Below are 18,616 nucleotides of genomic sequence, written 5' to 3'. Positions count from 1 at the left end.
TCAGTTTCTCCATCTCACGCAGTCAGGACTCTGCCTAGGGAATGGTGCTGCCCACGGTGGAGCACTTAGTTAAGACAACCGCACACGGACATGACACAGGCCAACGCAGTATGGAAAGACTCTCCTCCCGGGGCATTCCATGTTGTGTCAGGTCAATAACCAGAATTAACTCCCACTGTGCCCAAGGCTCCTAACAGACTCTTTCCTTAGTCACATTGTGTATTTGTGAAGTCCCCACCTGTGTACAGTGGGACCCATGAGGCCCCTTGTTACACTTTCTGCTGCTGGTAATGGCCTCCATTTCCCCAAGCTTACCATGGGCATTGGCACCAGGCATTGGCCTTCCACTGTCTCATCTCCCACCACATTTCTCCTAATACCTGCAGAGCTATAGAAACCAAGGCAGCACGCACATCTTGCTGGGATGGAGCTGGGGCAGGGTGTCACAGAGCAGGCCAGAGGTGGCACACAGTGAATTCCCCCGGAAAGGAGCTGGGTGCGAGAGCCCTCCTCATATGGTGATAACAAACCCTGGACCATGTGTCCTGATGGTGTGGCCAAAGCAATGAAAGTGAGGCCCTGTGTTTAATTAAAACTAAAGCCCCAAACAGCACACAAGAGCCCTGTCCCCAGCAGTAAGTGGGGCCACGTGAGGCCTGGTGGCAGAGCTCTGCAAACCTGGTCTTTCTCTCACTGCAGGTGAACCTGCCACCAGGCTAGTCCCTGCTGGCCTGAGAGTCCCCATAGGCATCATCAATCAATAGGTCTGGGCTGGGTAAGGCAGGGTACTGTGGGAGGCCAGCTGCTCAGGAAGAGAGCCTGAAGATTGTGTCTGGACAGTGCGTCTCCCAAAGAGATGGCCATAACTCTGAGCTGGCACTATTGAGGAAGGGGCTAAGGGCTGGGACTCACAAGAGTCCTGAGAGCAAAGGGAGGTGCTGGGGGCTTTTAGGAAAAGCTTAGGAGCAGGCGTGGGTAGAGGCCTGCCCAAGGGAAAGGCTGCCAGGTGGAAATCACTCCTGGGAGGCACTCTGGAGAAGATTCAGAAGAACAGCCTTCAACATGAGACCTCCATTAGTAAGGGCCCATGGAAGGGGCTGCTGGAAGTGTTCTGGGCCTAATCCAGAGGCTGGAGAAGCTCAGAAGACAGCAAGGACCCACCCCCAGTCTCCAGCAAGTCCCTGTACCCACTTAGATTCATACAGTGGCATAGGGTAGGTATGCCCAGGCCACATGGGTACAGTGAGTGCACCTGGGGACCTCTGATCCAAGAGTGCACACTTGCTGGTCATGCCAGCATAAGGGAGACTGGAGAAGGCGTAACTGGCCAGGATCCCTTGTGGAAGCCTTCCTGTGGCAGACAGGAAGCAGCAGGTACACAGCAAGCTCCCGAGGCTAGATGAGACCCTCAGCCCCTCGAGAGTGTGGGGTCCTCTCTCCGTCTATTTCCATTACTTCATGGCTCCTGGCACCTATACTCGCTCTGTGCCACACCTGACCCTCCTCACATAAACTCCATGCCCCAAGCTGTCCTCCTCCAGTTGCCCACAGCTGCAGGAAGCCACCACACCCTCCACAGCCACAACCACAGCCACATCCGGGGTGCTCAGGGTGACGAGCAAAGGTTCTTTTTTTTTTTTTTTTTTTTTTTCCTGAACCAACTTTGCTATGCTTTCACCTCCCACTGGTTTCTGACTCACACATGGGTTGTCCTCCCTGGCACCCAGCAGAGCAGAACATTAAGGTGCCCACACACAACTATCAGGAAACACCCTTAAGGGATGGAAGCCAGGGCGCCTGGGGCCACCCTTGGTGCAAGGGATGGGCCAGGCAATAGAGAGGCTCAAGAGTGACCATGGCCTTCCTTCCTGTTCTGGAAGAGTTGATGTTAGGGCAGAGAAGGGGATATCTCAGAAAAGGTTCTGGGAGACATGCATTAGAACCCAGTACATGGCTCTGTTGCCTCCTGTGGAGAGATGGTCCCTAACAGGAAAAAGGGCACTAAGAGGCTGGGGCCAGAAGGGCCAACCATGTCCCCGTCACACTCCCATGGGAGGGCCACCCTCCCCTCATCCTTCTGCCTTTTTTTTTTCCAAGATTTATTTGTTATGTATACAATGTTCTGTCTGCGCGTATGCCTGCAGGCCAGAAGAGGGCACCAGATCTCACTATAGATCCTAGTGAGCCACTATGTGGTTGCTGGGAATTGAACTCAGAACTTCTGAAAGAACAGCCAGTGCTCTTAACCTCTGAGCCATCTCTCCAGCCTCCTTCCTTCTGGCTTTAAGACTAAGATCTCCTGGCTAGTTTTAGTGCCTCCCTGGTCTGGCTGCAGAGATGACCCTATCTGACCTGGCCCTGTCCCTCCCATTTTCCTCCATCTCCCAAGGGGGGGGCCAGCTATGGCCAGCCCCATCATCCCTCTGCTGTAATCACCCTTTCCTGCTTTGGAGGGTGCAGAGCCCACATCTGGATTGTGGCCATGGGCAGCTCTGCAGGCTGAGAGTGGCTTCATTTTGTAATCAGAAGAATGCCTTAATTTTTCTTAAAGCACAGACAACAGTAAACAGTAAAACTGCCCCAAACTTTAAATTCACCCCTTAGAGTCAAGGGTCCATTCTGTGTGCTGGCAAGTGTAATCCCGTAGGACTGCTGCCTCCTGGAAAGCAGACTGAGGCGATATGACTTCTTGAGCTCCCTGTCAGGGCAGGCGCTCCCCTCGGCTATGCATAACTTAAGAATTGAACACCTCTGCTCTGCTCCTTCTCTCCACTACTGTAGAAGGCCCCAGCCGAGCAGAGATAGCATCACACACAGATAGAAGCCATCACAGGTCTAGGACATCAGGAGTAGTGGTGCCGGCCACCATCCTGAAGTGCGCTTGCCTCAGAAGCTCTGGAGAGGTGGGCTTGGGGCCTCTCAAACAGCAGCAACCCCCAGGGTTAGCCCCCAGGGTTAGGCCCCAGGGTTAGCCTCCAGGGCTAACATCTGTCCTCAGAGGCTCTGAGACTATAGGACCGTCCCAGGAGATGACAGTCCCTGCCATAGTGTAGTGGTGCCCAGCAGTAACCAGGCACCTGGAAACTGCATTTGCACTTCACTACCCTCAGTGACAGATGGCTCCCACACAGGAACTGGGGATGAGGAGAGTGGGGACATCCTGAGAACATGAGGGCAGACTGAGAACACTCCTCTGCACCATCTCTACCCCCACACCAGGTCTTCAGGGCATCTTCCGCCTGCGTGGGCGGTGCTGACATCCCTAAGGCTCCCCCCAACAGTCCCACAAGAACAAAGGCTTTTCGTTGTTTGGCACTAATGCTGGCAGCCCAGCTGTGTGAGGAGGTCTGTCTGAAGTATTTCACCTAGCAGAGGATGTAAAATGTACATCTCAGCAGCCATGGGGCTGTCTCTAAATTAGACCACCTTCTAGGCCACAAAACAAGTCTTAACAAATATAAAAGAACGGAGATTTTTCTAGTATCTTATCAGATCACAGTGGAATAAAACTAGAAATAAATAACAAGACAAATCACAGCAATTACAGAATTATTCAGGAACTACATAACCATCCAGAACAACAACACACTTTTACACACCCGTTTTGAAGACACACTGATATACTCACACCTCTGGTAGATTGTAGCGTGATAAAGGTTGTACACAGAACACTATAGACAGGGAAATTGAAAGTATTTTCTCCAGTATCACAATGAGGTTAGTAGGCCTACTCTTCTTCATTCTGAGTCTCTGTGTGTGTGTGTGTGTACACATGACATGTGAAGATGGATGTGTTCAAAGCATGCACGTGTGCGTATACACACACATAAGTATTTTAACAATAATAAAGAAAAAAAGTCTATCAGTTTGAGGGGGGCACATAGAAAGGGTTAGAGAGAGGAAAGGAAAGGAGAAAAGTGATATAATTTTATTTTAATTAAAAAATGTGTAAAACCTTTTAAAAAAATTCAAAGAAGAGACACTACCACGGGACTCCAGAACATCCCAAAGATGGGCAGTGGGATGTTCCAGAATCTAAGACTTAAAAGTGATGAATCACAGTATGGTCCCCGACAATGTGTCTCCACCCATAGAGTAATGGATGGTGCCTTCAGGATGGCTGTTGTGAACACAAAACTAGGAGATAACTATAGCTGATGAGGACGAGGCTCTGTGCACCGCTGGCCAGAGTGTGGGGTGGCGAGGCTGTGGCGGAGAACAGCACAGCAGCTCCTAAGAGAATCAAAGATAAACCTACCATGTGATGCAGCAACCTCGCTTCAAGGAGAACCGAAAGAGGCAGTTGCATACCACATGACCAGCAGGAGCCAAGAAACTGATCCACATTTCCTTGGGTGGAGAAATAATCAGGATGTGGTATGTCTATACAGTGGAATTCTATTTGACCTTCTAAAGGAAGGCAAGCTTGACTCACATTGTAATCTAGATGAATCTTGAGAATGGATGCTGAAGGGCAAATTGCACATGATTCTACTCCATATGGTACCACTATAGTTAAAGCCACAGACATAGAGAGCAGAGTGGTGGCTGCCAGTGGCTGGGAGATGGAGGAAGAGGGAGTCAGTGGTTAGTGTTTTATGAGGACAGAGTGTTAGTCATCCTGGAGGTTTCTGGGCTGAGGACTCCACGAATGTGGAGTACTTAGCTGTGCTCTAGGGAACTTGGCTGTATATGGAATCAACTAAGAGATGTGCTTTTAGGGAGGTCTGTGTGGTGTCTGTGTGTGTGGGGTTTCGGAAGGGATTGACTGAGGAGAGAAAAGCCTGTCCTTACAGTGGGCAATGCCTTCCAGCTGTGGCTCATATATAAAGGGATCCTAGGGAAAGGCTCTGCCTACTTGCCTGCCTTCCCTTCTTGCTGGTGCGTGCATCTACCTTACCACAGCTGCCCTTACTGCTACATTTCACTGATGTCAGACTCCAGTTTCTCTGGCTTCCCAATGTGGACTGAAGACCAAGGGCTCTCCCGAGATTTCCTCGGCCAGATTGGGACTGTTGAGGCGCGCAGCCCCGTGGGCTGCGTAGCTATCAGCTTCCCAGCCTCTTCAGGAAGCAGTCAGCCATTGCTTCACTACCCAGCCCACATGGTATTCACCAGCCAGCAAGCCCCCTTTCACGGTGTGTATTCATCCTGTCTGTTCTGCTGTTCTAGAGAGCTGTGACTAAGACAAGCACAATTAAAAATAAAATGTCAAAAGCAACGTGTGGGCAGAAAGGCCCAATGTGTGGGCTCCCTGCTGCACTGGCTGGCAAGGCTTGTATGCACAAGCTCACATCTGTCTCTTAGCGACAGGAACAACGGATCGTTCCCAAGTGTGGGGTCGACAGAGCTCAGAGATCTGGACATGCAAGGTGAGCAAGGACACAGCGGACTAAGTTTTTGAACCTAACGCAGGGAATACCTTACCCATGTGTGAGTGAGCGTGCCCAGTCTGCTTGGCTGAGTTCTCTAAGTTTGTGTCTGTCTTGTGCCTGCTGTTGGTATCATCAGAATTTTCTGTTAGTGGTTTCTATTTCCTCTTTAACACAGAAAGCATTTGGAAAACAGTTTTGTTTTGTTTTTTTAAACTCTCAGGGGCTGGGAGTTTTAATCAAAGGGCTGGAATCAACACACGAGCTGTATTCTAGTGGCTCATGGCCATTCACAAGAGCCAATGATTAGGGCCAAGGAGTCACCTCAAAGCCATTCTTAGTGGGGGCCATGGCAAGTCTGTTGCCCCAACCACGGTGTAATAAAACCAGTAATGACTGTCTGGGATCCCCAAAGCCTGGCCAATGGGAGTTCTAAAAACTGTCTTCCAAATGCTTTCTGTGCCAAAGAGGAACTGGAAACCACAAACAGAAAATTCTGAAGATAATGTGAGACAAAACCTCACACAAGTCATCCAAGCAGAGGCCTGACTGAGCACACTTGCTCACACAAGCAGATTAGGCATTCGGTGAAAACTGATCCTGAAAACATCCCAGAATAGAGAACAGAGGTGTTGCCTTCCTCTCTGTGCTAGAGTTTGGACATGGCAGGTCCTGATGATGCGGAAAGGGCCAGCACAGCACTGAGGTGAGGCTTTTGGGTAGGTAAGTGATGGGATTCCATTTTAACAGACTCTTGGCAGATAACTTTGAAACAAGCAGATCCTTGGGCTCTTTCCTTCTCACTGCTTTGCCTTTCTTCCATGAGCTGGGCAGCTGTGCTTTATCAAGGGTTCCTGCCACCATAATCTGCCTCACCACCGTCCGGAGGTAATCCAACTAAGTGACCACAGGCTGAAACCTCTAAAATCCTGAGCCAGAATAAACCCTTCCTCTTTTGAGTTGGTTTTATTAGGTATTTTGTGACAGGGATGAAACATCAGCTGTGCTTGGCTAGTTTTATGTCAACTTGATACAAGTTAGACTCACTTGAGAGGGGAAACCTCAATTGAGAAAATGCTCCCCAGCAGCTCACCTGTGGACAAGCCTGTGGGGCATTTTCTTGACATATTATTGATGTGGAAGTGCTGGCTCAGTGTGGGCAATGCCATCCCTGGGTTGGTGGTTCTTAGAGCCATAAGAAACAGGCTGAGCAAGCCATGGAGAACAAGTCAGTAAGCAGCACTGACATGGTTCATGTGGAAGAGAACCTCAGTCCACCAGACAAAGCCACAGAGGAATAATTAGTAACAAAGGCAGGAACAAACAGGAGCCCCTGGAGCAGCAGGGACCTTCCCTCCTTATCCAGGAAGGGAGCAGGCACGTGGTGGAAGTCTCCATCATCACTCCCAGCGCAGGCCAGCAGGACACGCTGCTCTGTGAATATTAATGGCTCTTCCTTAACGTGACACAACACTTCATCTGTAGAGAGATGCGGCATCCTGCATTCTTCTGCCCTCTTCACTATAGGACAGCGGGATAAAAAGCCCCTGTACCACAGGAGGAAGGTGGATGGTTTGCAGAATTACTGCCACAGCCTGCCTACAGCAGAAAGCCTCTGTGGCCAGCTCCCTACTTTAGTGTGAAAACAAAACAAAAAATCATGATGCCTGGGAGGACATTCCTAGCTGTTGCTGGCCTAGTGACCTGTCTGAAAAGCTTAGGAAGGGAGCTTAAATACCAAACAAGAAACATAAAGGGAAGGGAGACACTATATAGGGCACACACAAGTCTGTTGGGACTTAGGACATGGCCCAGGAGGCAAAGGTGCTTATCTCCAAGGCTGAAGACGTGATCTCCATTCCTGGGACCTACATGGTGGAAAGAGAGTATCAGCTCCTTCCTGCAAGTTGCCCTCAACCTCCAGTGTGAACCGTGACACACTTGCCTACAGACATACGCATGCAAGCAAATGAATACATTTAAAAATGTGTGCTTTTTAGCTCAGGCTCAGTCAGTTAGGAATGTACTGAGGGAGCACGTTCCATTTGTAGCAGCAGATGAAAACACAGGACTCCAAAGGAGCAATCCTCAGAGAGGAGCCATTCCAGGATTGTTTCTTGAGAAGAGAGTGTCAACCCCAGGCTTTTCTGATGTCGAAGTTCAGCCCCCGAAGCTGGTACATCACTAGATGTCCTCAGCAGCTGAGGACATCACTAGAGAATCATCGGCATGTCCTGTGCTGTAGGGCAGGACTAAGGAGAGCTAGTTAGCAGCACCCAGCTTTTAGCCTGGTGCTTTTGTGTTGACACTGTCAGACCTCTGGGTGATGGGACAGATAGGTTAGATTCTTGACTCACAGATAGGTTCTTGCAGTGGATTCCAACTGGGGCTCAAAAGGTATGAGGAGCGCATCTGTTTCTCTTACTCCTAGATGAGGAGCCTGTAGCCTGCAGGCTGCACACTGGCAACTGGCACTCAGATCACCCTGAAAACAGACCCACCCTTCCCAGGCTCCAGAAGAAAACTGATTATCCAGCCTGTGCCCACCCCAGTGGCCAGCACCCCACTGAGGGTACATATGGACACACGGAATCTCAGAGAGGAGGGGCTGTGGGCCCAAGGGAGGGGTGCTGGAGGGTGAGCTTTAGGGAGCCACTCCCTGGCCCAGCGTTTTCACTGGAATTCATACCACATGTGGTACCCACGTCACCCACTCTACCAGAATGCAGTCTAAGACTGATCAGAAACCATGAAACTGGTTCATTCTGGGGCACGTGTGGGGAAATCACAGACTTTTCCAATGAGCTACTTGCCCCAGGTAAGAACTGCATCTAAAACGTTTCCCTATGTAACAGCTCGCTGCAGCCAGCATGGATGGGAAGACTGTTCCGCAGCCTTGGGCTGGACCGACAGTCCCAACGCAGACCCAGCATGTGTTCTGGGAATAAGACAAACACCCTCTCTGCCTCTGTGCTCACAGTGATACCAAACAAACACAGTGATTCGATTAGCAAGCAGAGTCCTTGGGTCTGGACTCCACGACTGGACCTAGGTCTGGATAAAAACAGCAACAGAGCCACACACCGACTTCCTGGGGTGCTCGTTTCACTTGTAGTTTATATATAGTTCAACAAATAGTCCCGACTCTCAAACCGCCCCCTCTTCTAGGGCTCCAGCATGACAGACAAGGAAGGCATGCTTTCCCCAGTACAGAAGATCCGGGAGCTGATCCGCTGGCGTGCCCGAGTGAAGCCTGCAAAAACAGAGCTTGCGAGGCCGTCCCCAAAGCTGCCCACGCTGGTCTGCCTCGCAAGTGCGGCTCACCTTTTTCTGCCTGCTGAAGAGCCTTTTGATGATTGTGCATGATTTTTTTTTTTTTTTAAATGCACGTGGTCTCAAAGGAGATGCTTTACAAACACAACAGCACACTCGGGGAAGTCAGAGGGAAATGGAAAAGATCTATCTGCCGAGGTTTGGATAACTACAAGTAAAGCCAGCTTGTTTATGAATCGTCCCAGATTAAGATCTCAGTCCTGCAGATCAGCATACTCTAAGGAAAAACAGAAACCCTTCCACACAGCGGCGCAGGATATCAAACTCCATCACCAAGGAGATCTGGCCAGTAGCAGGGCTGGGGAAGAACAGTGTGAGCTCAGTGAGCTCCGCTCCTCACAGCTGGGCTCCGAAGACATTAATTCACCGATAACCTCATAAAGTTGTGTTTGTTCTCCCAACACATAACATCAGCCAGACTGCTCAAGGCTACGTCAAGCATAGGACACTGGACTGTGAGCAGAGCCCTTTCCTGGTAAACACAGGAGGGCCTTACATGTGGTCAGACACAGTGTTCTATTTACACAAGCCTTCCAGGGTACAGACCCCTGGGATGCTAGTAAAGAACCTTTATTTGCTTATTCTTAAAAAAAAAATTACCCAACCAGCTCCCCCCACCTTGCTAATACAGAAATGTTCATTTCTTAGGAAACCAAAGCTGAAATTCCTCATCAAGCCAAAAGGATCTTAACACAAAGATCCCAACATTATTATAAGGTTTTTGATTTTCATTTCGAGTTAAGCTAATGCATGTAAGGAGTAACATCCACCTTCAGAGTCTATTACATAGAAGCAGATTTTTTTTTTTTTTTTTTTAATGCAGACCTGGCACTCCTTGGCGAGGTTTACAAATGGGCGAGATTGGCTTGGCAAATGGAAGGTCTCTCAGTGCTGTTCCGGCCCAGTCACAGCAGACAGGCCACGCTGCCTCACGCTGCTTCCTTGCCTATAAACAGTGCCAGTGGCCAGCCTCTACCACACCAGAGCCTGCGCAGCAGGTGCTTCTGGCCAACACCAGGGTGTGGGAAAAGGGCACAAGGACCACTGAAGCCACAAGGCCTTGCCAGGGACACCGGACTGATTTGCTTTCATTAAAAGGTAGCTCTGTACCTGAATTATGTCTAACAGATATGGCAACGCAGGGTCCTGATGGAATTCTGAGCGCATTACAGACAAGGGAACTGAGATGGACAGTTTCTTGTTGCAACCCACGGGCTGCAGTTCATGATCACCCGAAAACAAAAACCCTAGCAAGTGTGCCACCTCTAACTTTATTAGCCACAAGTGCCAAGTTAACAAGCCAGCAATAAAACCTCCGTGGAAATAAAGGTCTCAACAAGCAACTGCTGGAGGTGACAGTCAGGGCTCTAGCTGTAGCCCGTGCCCAGATCCCTAAGCTGGCTCTGGTTGAAGTCCAGCGCGTCCGTAAAGCTGCGCTCAGCATCAGTTTGGGGAATGGAAGTGCAGGCAGGGGATCCCCGCGCCCCATCCCGCCCAGAAAGCAAGGCGCCCATTGTATGGTCACAAGTTGTTGGTGTCTTCGGAGGGCCGGCTCGGGGACGTGTCCACTCGGGGACGTGTCCACGCCGCCCTATCTCCGAGTCAGCATTAGGTGCTGCAACCCCCGGCATCACCCTTTGCTGTCCTGGGGGAGCCCACGTCCCGAGTTAAAGTGAAGGTGCGTTCAGGTGTTGCCCTCCCGGCCCCAGGTCACTACCAGCGCTGCAGCCCTGGCTACTCACCCAGCAGCAGCCAGAGGCCGCGCCGCGGGAGGCCCCGCAGGCCCGGGGCCATGGCAAGCAGAGCCCCGCTGCCGCCGTCCCAGCGTCCCAGCGCCTTGCCGAGCTCTGCGCTCGCTGGAGACGCGCCGGGGGCGGGAGCTAGGGAGAGGCCGCGCCCGGCCCACTGCAGCTCCACGCCCGCGGCTGTCGAGGGCGGAAGCTGGCGGGCGGCACCTGAGGCTGGAGTGCAGCTGGGACTGGAGGAGAGTCTTCTGGAACGTCTGCAGGATGAACGGGCTGGGAGGGTCTCCGGGTCCGCAGACCGGGCACCTCGATCCAAAGGGCTGGGTTCCGCAGTTATCCTGTGGTCTGCTCTGCAACAGCCAGCTGTCCCGTCTCCTTTCCCGGTGGGGTGCCAGAGTGGTGGGGGCAAAACCAGCCCTGGCAACATCTGTAGGCGTTGGGGCCTCAAAGAATGGCCAGTGGGAGCAAGGTTCCTTGGAGGGACAAAGGTGCGCTTGTCAGCAGGTGGTGATAGGCCAGGGTGGAGCAGCAGAGTCCACACATACCGAACTTAGAGACGAAAGGATTGCCAGGTAGAAAGGTGACAGACTCCGTTGGGGTTGGCTATGAGACACGCACACAGAATGGACCAGTAGCGGGGCAAGACAGGCTGTGTAACGCTGGCATGCCGGGAAACCTGGGGCAGATGCCCAAAGTGCAGGGTAGGGCCTGACCCGGAGGGGCCGAGCAGCCTGCACTCTCAAGACCTCACTGGTGGCTGCTCTGCACGCTGCAGCCGAGCAGATTATCACTGGCCCCATGCAACGGCAGGGCCTCACGTAGGGCTGCAATACCTCTGGTCCAGCGTGCATCAGAGGAAGGGACCAGGGCTAGGGGCTGCTGCCACCTTCTGGCCAAGTGGTCAGGACCTTTAACAGCAAGCTGGTACTTGCCCTGAACACAGACCATACAGACATTTGGGATCTGCTTACCTATGACTTGGAGGACCCCAGTGTCCTAAAGTAAGGTGACATGGAAAAGGGAACACATTCTTTTGGGTTGTCTGGACCCTCATTTTGAACCTTATAAAGACCTACTGGGAGGCCAGGGCCTGTCATTGATTGGCATGGCTTTACTCCCAAATCAGTGCTCGGGAACTTCAGAGCCCTGCCTTGTAGAATCTGGTGGGCAGCTCTTATTTTCATGTCTACAGCTGAGAATCTAGGCTACGAGGTTCCCCGGTAACTGGCCACGAGTTTCTCCCAGTTCACACACATAGGAAGCAACTCTTTGATGTCTGGCCCTAGTGAGAATGCCCGTGACCACAGGTTGGTCCCCCCAAGTCCACGGGAATTGGCAGCATCCGATTCCCTCCCCCCACGGAGGGACACTAGGTTAAACAGCAGCGGAGGAAGAGGGGCCGTTGATGCCGTTAACGGTGGAAGTGAGCCAGTCTACAGGTTGGTACCACATCTTCAGTGGACACAGCTCCCGCCTGCACACTGCAGAGCAACTACACCTCAGCAATCGCCACGGTGGACAGAGCAGCGAGCTCCGAGAGCAGGAAATCAGGGCAGCCTGGGACTGCCGACTGAGTTTCCAGACCACAGTAGAGAGAGGAAAGCCAGGGTCCAGGGAACCAATCTAAGCAACAGAAAGGAGACTGCTGTGAGGACACAACCGAGAGGTCCAGAGTGCAGGCTTCACACCTGTCTGCAGAGGGCAGGGAAAGGACCAGAGCTCGCACAAGTCTGGAACTGCCCGCTTCCCACCACTGTAGAGGGAAACAAAGGGTCCACAGAGCAGCAGCGAGGAGCAGAGCAGCGCTGCCTCAGGCATCGGGATGAACAGAGACGCTGCTCTAAGCACAACCTGATGGGGCTTGACAGCAAGCAAGACCACACAGCTCACGGCTCCAAGTAACCACTACGGCCGAGACAGGATCACACACAAAAGGACAAAACACCAGAGAAATGTGGCTCCACTTTGAGTGGCCTGGAAGAAGAGTGTGAAATACACCCATGGGGCTATAAACCCAAAATGTCAACAGCCCCCAAACACAAGAATCCTGAGGAAAATGCAGTAAAGGACAGCACAGGCAATTGTGCGACACCAGTGGCAGAGGCAACCTCAACAGCAGCCAGGGAAAGAGACGCAGCAAACAAGGGGACAGCTGCAGGTACAGGTGGGAAAGGCACCAGCTGCTTTGAGGCTGCCACTCTCCAAGGGAGGCCACACCCCGGCCACTGCCACTACAAGTCGGTAGTTCTAAAGCACAGCTAGATAAGGACCAGCAGAAGGCATCTCAGGAGCACTCAGCTTCAAGCATCAGTTTGTCAAGCATCCCAAGGGAGCTGCTGTTAAAACCCAAACACTCAGGGCTTGCAAGCAGCTTAGAACTTTACTCCCTCAAATGTGCTCAAGGGAAAAGCACACAAAACCCCAAGAAGTAAACTGTCCATTTGACAGAATATAATGTGCTGCACATCACAGGGACAACTCAAGAGCGGCAAAGGAATCACAGGCTCTGTTCAGAGCACAGCCCACCCTTTACCAGCTAACCACAGCAGAGAGCAGGGACAGACAGCCCAGCCTTTACCAGCCACACAGCAGAGAGCAGGGACAGACAGCCCAGCCTTTACCAGCTAACCACAGCAGAGAGCAGGGACAGACAGCCCAGCCTTTACCAGCTAACCACAGTGGAGAGCAGGGACAGACAGCCCAGCCTTTACCAGCTGACCACAGCAGAGAGCAGGGACAGACAGCCCAGCCTTTACCAGCTAACCACAGCGGAGAACAGGGACAGACAGCCCAGCCTTTACCAGCTAACCACAGCGGAGAGCAGGGACAGACAGCCTACCCTTTACCAGCTGACCACAGCGGAGAACAGGGACAGACAGCCCAGCCTTTACCAGCTGACCACAGCGGAGAGCAGGGACAGACAGCCTACCCTTTACCAGCTGACCACAGCGGAGAGCAGGGACAGACAGCCCAGCCTTTACCAGCTGACCACAGCAGAGAGCAGGGACAGACAGCCCAGCCTTTACCAGCTGACCACAGCAGAGAGCAGGGACAGACAGCCCAGCCTTTACCAGCTAACCACAGCAGAGAGCAGGGACAGACAGCCCAGCCTTTACCAGCCACACAGCAGAGAGCAGGGACAGACAGCCCAGCCTTTACCAACTAACCACAGCGGAGAACGGATAGACTGAGAATAGCTAGGAGGCAGGAGACAGAGGCTGGCCAGGGTCAGAGAGAGAGATGGAAACATGACTACAGTTAATATCTTAATGATCTAGAAATAAAACAAAAACAATGCCCTAAAACCCTGGCGCTGAACAAGAGAAAAGTCAGATCTCTACCTACTACAAACAATGAAGTCAAGTTTCATACATGTAATGGAAGGGAACCTACACACACACACACACACACACACACACACACACACACATACACACGTGCGCACACGCACACTATTACAAATGCGGATGTGGCAGCATATGACTTTAATTCTAAAACTCAAGAGGCAGAAGCCTGTTTTACCTAGTAAAGTTCCAGGATACTGAGACCTGTATCAAACAGGAACAAAACCTCAAACCAAACAAATGCCTGAACCATACAACAAATATATTAATGCATAATTATAGTAGGGAACAAAAGACACTAATCAATGTCAGTTTAGAAATTCTTCTGAAAGAAGAGTTACAGCTTGAAAGGCTAAGGAGAAATGAAACAAAAGTGTTTTCAGATGCTGTATGCCAATTTGTGTTTCTCAAAGACAATGGTTTGAAAGCTGCAATGGCCTTGTGTACAGACTAGAATTGGACAGATAAATGGCAACTATGAGCCAAGTTTACAGAAAGAACAGACATACAAAGCATAGTCAGGAGCATACATGGACATACACATCAACTCTAACCATGTTGGCCCAACAGACATGCAGGGCTTAGCTGTGGCTTAGGAGAGCCTCAGATACCCAATGGCAGGGAGTGTCCTGCTGGCCTTGTGGCTTTCTAAATGCTGCTCTACCATAAAAGAACACAGTTTGTTGGAACAGGGGATGTGCAAGATGACCCTGAGGGCTCCGTGGTGGCTGAAAGCAAGCATTTGCAAGGATGCAGAACCCAACAAAAAGGAGTTGAGTGCTAATACGGACCTAATGTGAACAGCATAAGACTCAAGCAACGCACGCTAACTCAGAACAGTGGCTGCACACTGCTCTAATGATGCTGAACTGGTGAGAGGAGGACCTTCCAGAAGTCACACAGTCCCCATTAAACACACGGCAGGAATTAGTTGCAGGAAAATCTAGAACAGGAAAGAGAAACTTCAGATTCTTGTAAGAACTCCCTCCATAACAGAAGACAACAGCCTCTGACTGCTGTCCTCTCAGCTGAGTGGTTAGGATAACATCTGTGGAAATGGGCCACGCCCCACATGTGCTCGCTTAGGCGACAGGCCTCTGAGTTTAGTGACCAATGCATAACCAGGTGAAAGGACATTTACAGGATAGCCAACAAACGCCAAGGTCATGAACTCCAAGAAAGCACCACAGGCCGGATGGGATAGAGAAAACACGACAGCAGCTGAGATGGGCGAGGAGCACTGACTGTTCCAGCAGAGGACTCTGGATGGATTCCCAGCACCCACATGGCAGGTCACAGCCAGCTTTAACTCCCAGATACAACACCTGCTGGCCTCCACGGGCACCGTGGTCACACGTGGTGCACAGATACACATGCAGACAAAACACCCATACGTATAAAAATAAAAGTTAAAAGAAAAAAACCCACAAATGTAATGTGGGATGAAGGACTTGACAGTGGAACAAGAACGAGCAAGGAGAAACAGACACCACCAAGTGAGGTTGGCTAGGTGCAACAATGCCAGTTTCCTCATTTCTAATTATTGAACTGTGGCTATGTAAGCTTACCTGAGAAGCAGTGTGAATGGCATACACTTTTTAAATTCTTTATTAATTACACTTTATTCACTTTGTATCCCCCCTGTGGTTCCCTTCCTCTTCCCCCCACACGCATGCCCCTCCCCAAGTCCACTGATAGGGGAGGTCTTCTTTTCCTTCCTTCTGATCCTAGTCAACTAGGTCTCATCATGAGTGGCTTTGTTGTCTTCTTCTGTGGCCTGGTAAAACTGCTTCCCCCTCAGGGGGAGGTAATTAAAGAGCAGGCCAATCAGTTCATGTCAGAGACAGTCCCTGTTCCTATTATAATGGAACCCACTTGGATACTGAACTGCCATGGGCTACATCTGTGCAGGGGTCTTAGGTTATCTCCATGCATGGTCCTTGGTTGGAGTATCAGTCTCAGGAAAGACCCCTGTGCCCAGATTTTTTGGTTCTGTTGCTCTCCTTGTGGAGTTCCTGTCCTCTCCAGATCTTGCTGTTTCCCACTTCTTTCCTAAGATTGCCTGCACTCTGCCCAAAGATTGCCCATAAGTCTCAGCATCTGCTTTGATAGTCTGCAGGGCAGAGCCTTTCAGAGGTCCTCTGTGTCAGGCTCCTGACTTGTTCCCTCTTTTCTCCTTCTTCTGATGTCCATCCTCTTTGCCTTTCTGGATAGGAATTGAGCTTTTTAGCAAGTCCTTCCTCTTGATTAGTTTCTTTAGGTGTACAGATTTTAGTAGGTTTATCCTATATTATATGTCTATATGAGTGAGTATATACTGTATGCATCTTTCTGCTTCACACATGCTGGAGAGGTTGTGGAGAAAGAGGAACCCTCTTCCACTGTTGGTGGGAATGTAAACTTGTACAACTACTCTGGAAATCAATCTGGTGCTTTCTCAGACAACTAGGAATAGCGCTTCCTCAAGATCCAGCTATACCACTCCTAGGCATATACCCAAAAGAGGCTCACGTACACAATAAGGACATTTGCTCAACCATGTTTGTAGCAGCCTTATTTGTAATAGCCAGAAGCTGGAAACAGCCCAGATACCCCTCAGTGAAGGAATGGATGCACAAATTGTGGTATATCTACACAATGGAATCTAACTCAGCAATAAAAAACAAGGAAATCATGAAATTTGCAGGTATATGGTGGGATCTGGAAAAAAAAATCATCCCGAATGAGCTATTCCAGAAGCAGAAAGAGGCATATACTTTTATTGTATTGTTTTTTACAGCTTTCATAAAAAATTATCACCTTGAGAAGTTCAAGCATTTACTGAGCATTTACAGACTTGTGTGCCTATATATCCCAGTGGTTATTTTTTTTTAAAAAATGATTTATTATACAGTATACAGTGCTCTGTCTGCATGTGTGCCTGAAACGAGCAGAGGGCACCAGATCTCATTATAGATGGTTGTGAAGCACCATGTGGTTGTTGGGAATTGAACTCAGGAGCTTTGGAAGAGCAAGCACTGCTCTTAACCTCTGAGCCATCTCTCCAGCCAGGATGTCCAGTGTTTTGTTTTGAATTTTAATTTTGTTATTTTATGTGTATGGATGATTTGTCTGCTTATATGCATGGCCTGGTGTGAGAGCCCCTGGAACTGATTACGAATGGTTGTGAGCCACCTGTGGATGCTGGGAATCAAACCCTGGTAGGTCCTCTGCAAGGGCAGCCAATGCTCTCGAGTACTGGGCCATCTCTTCAGCCCCTTCAGAGGCTGTTAGAGGACACTTCTCCTGGGAGTGGGGAACCCTTCGGATCTGACCCATGGTAGTGCTGTGGGCTTTAGAAAGAGCCCATGGCCCCAGATGCTATGCTTCTTCGGCTCTGCCCTGGACAATGAGCATCTGCCTCTCTGGCACCCCTCTCCTCATGGATGCCTGCAGTAACAAAGTGGAGCAGGACACCAGGCTCCAGTGCTTGAAGCTTGCATTACTATACAGCACACATCTGAAACCAAACCCTACGTATGAGCAAACAAAAGCCATTTGTAATAGTCAATGTCCACAAGGAAAGTCTAGGACCTGTCAGCCCCAGTTGTCGCCATGTTATCAGAATGTGAGTTCTGTCCTTGCTAACAGCCTGAGAGGAGTTTACCTAACTCAAGACAGCTCTCATGTAGCTTTCCCCCAAGACTCAAAAAGGAGGCAAAGATACACAGAACAATCTTATTTTGCTGGTCAGTGTCAGTGAAGTTGTCAGGATCTGAAGTCACCTGGAAAGTGGGCCTTAAAGCAAACATTCGGGGGAGTGTATCACCTGGGTTAAAGGATGTGAAAAGATCCATCTTACTTGCGGGTGGGACCCCTGGGACAGCGCTCTGGAGTGTGTAAAATGGAGACAGTAAGCTAAGCAAAGCGTTCATTGCTCTCTCCTGACTGCAAGGACACATTGTCAGCTGCTTCAAGCTCCTGCGGCCTTGACTTCCCACCATGATGGACTGTCCAGCTGTGAGCTGGAGGGACCCTTCATCCCTCGTCTGCTTCTTCAGGTACTTCAGGGAAAGGTGCTGGCTGCTTTCTATTGCCCATGGCTGGACCATCACTGCAAAGCAGCGGCCTAGACAATCCAAGCGTGTGACACTTGTGGACGCAGAAGTCTGATGCAGGTTCACTGGGCTAGAAACCAAGGAGCCGACAGGGCTTCCGTCTGCTGCTGAAGCGCATGCTCCTCAGGCCTCCCCACCTGTCTGAGATGACTGCAGTCCTGGCTTTTCTGGCTTCAAAGGTGGCAAGTGCAAGACTAGTCCTTGACGCTTCTCTCTCCTAATCTCTTGTCTCTTTATCTGCTATTTCAAGAACTCATCAAAGGGCTGAGCCACCCAGGCAACCTATCCATTACTAGGCCAACTTTGCAGCAGCCTTCTTTGCATTCACACAAAGGATGATAGGGCATCTTACAAGTTCATTCACCTGCTTACACAGTGAACTGTCTATAGCTCTCTTAGGCATAAACAATGCTGGGGCAGAACTCAAGGACATACACGTGTGAGACAAACACCCTACCACTAAGTTGCCCCGAGCCCCAACACTTTATTCTGAACCAGGCTTCTACTTGATAATGATCAGCAGTAGTCAACTGGGAAAATGCAGTACTTAAAAAATACTGACTGGGAACAATGTCTAATAAAACCATGTGCTGTCCACCCACTATTTCCTATGACCAGATTCAGGGTAGGTACAAGGCAGTCAATATGGCGCTTCAGGGAACTGTGTTAGTGAAATAACCAGACATTCTTCATCTTGCTGATAACTTCTGCTATAAAAAAAAAAA

The 18,616-nt window shown here is 50.3% G+C and overlaps 1 protein-coding gene across 1 annotated transcript in view; it reads right to left on the bottom strand.

The window, feature by feature from the left end:
* The window catches only part of Ramp1 (receptor activity modifying protein 1), a 42,103-nt gene extending 31,103 nt beyond the window's left edge, over window positions 1–11,000 (bottom strand). The window contains exon 1 of the mRNA XM_021646900.2: window positions 10,448–11,000. Within this exon, the coding sequence (XP_021502575.2) occupies window positions 10,448–10,877 (430 nt within the window). The 5' untranslated portion in view covers window positions 10,878–11,000. The remainder of the gene's footprint in view (window positions 1–10,447) is intronic.
* Window positions 11,001–18,616: the final 7,616 nt, after the last annotated feature.

The sequence above is a fragment of the Meriones unguiculatus genome, chromosome 15 (genome assembly GCF_030254825.1).
Source record: "Meriones unguiculatus strain TT.TT164.6M chromosome 15, Bangor_MerUng_6.1, whole genome shotgun sequence".
In the NCBI taxonomy this organism is placed as follows: domain Eukaryota; kingdom Metazoa; phylum Chordata; class Mammalia; order Rodentia; family Muridae; genus Meriones; species Meriones unguiculatus.
Note: the sequence above shows the minus strand (reverse complement) of the source record. Positions and strands in the feature narration are given on the sequence as shown.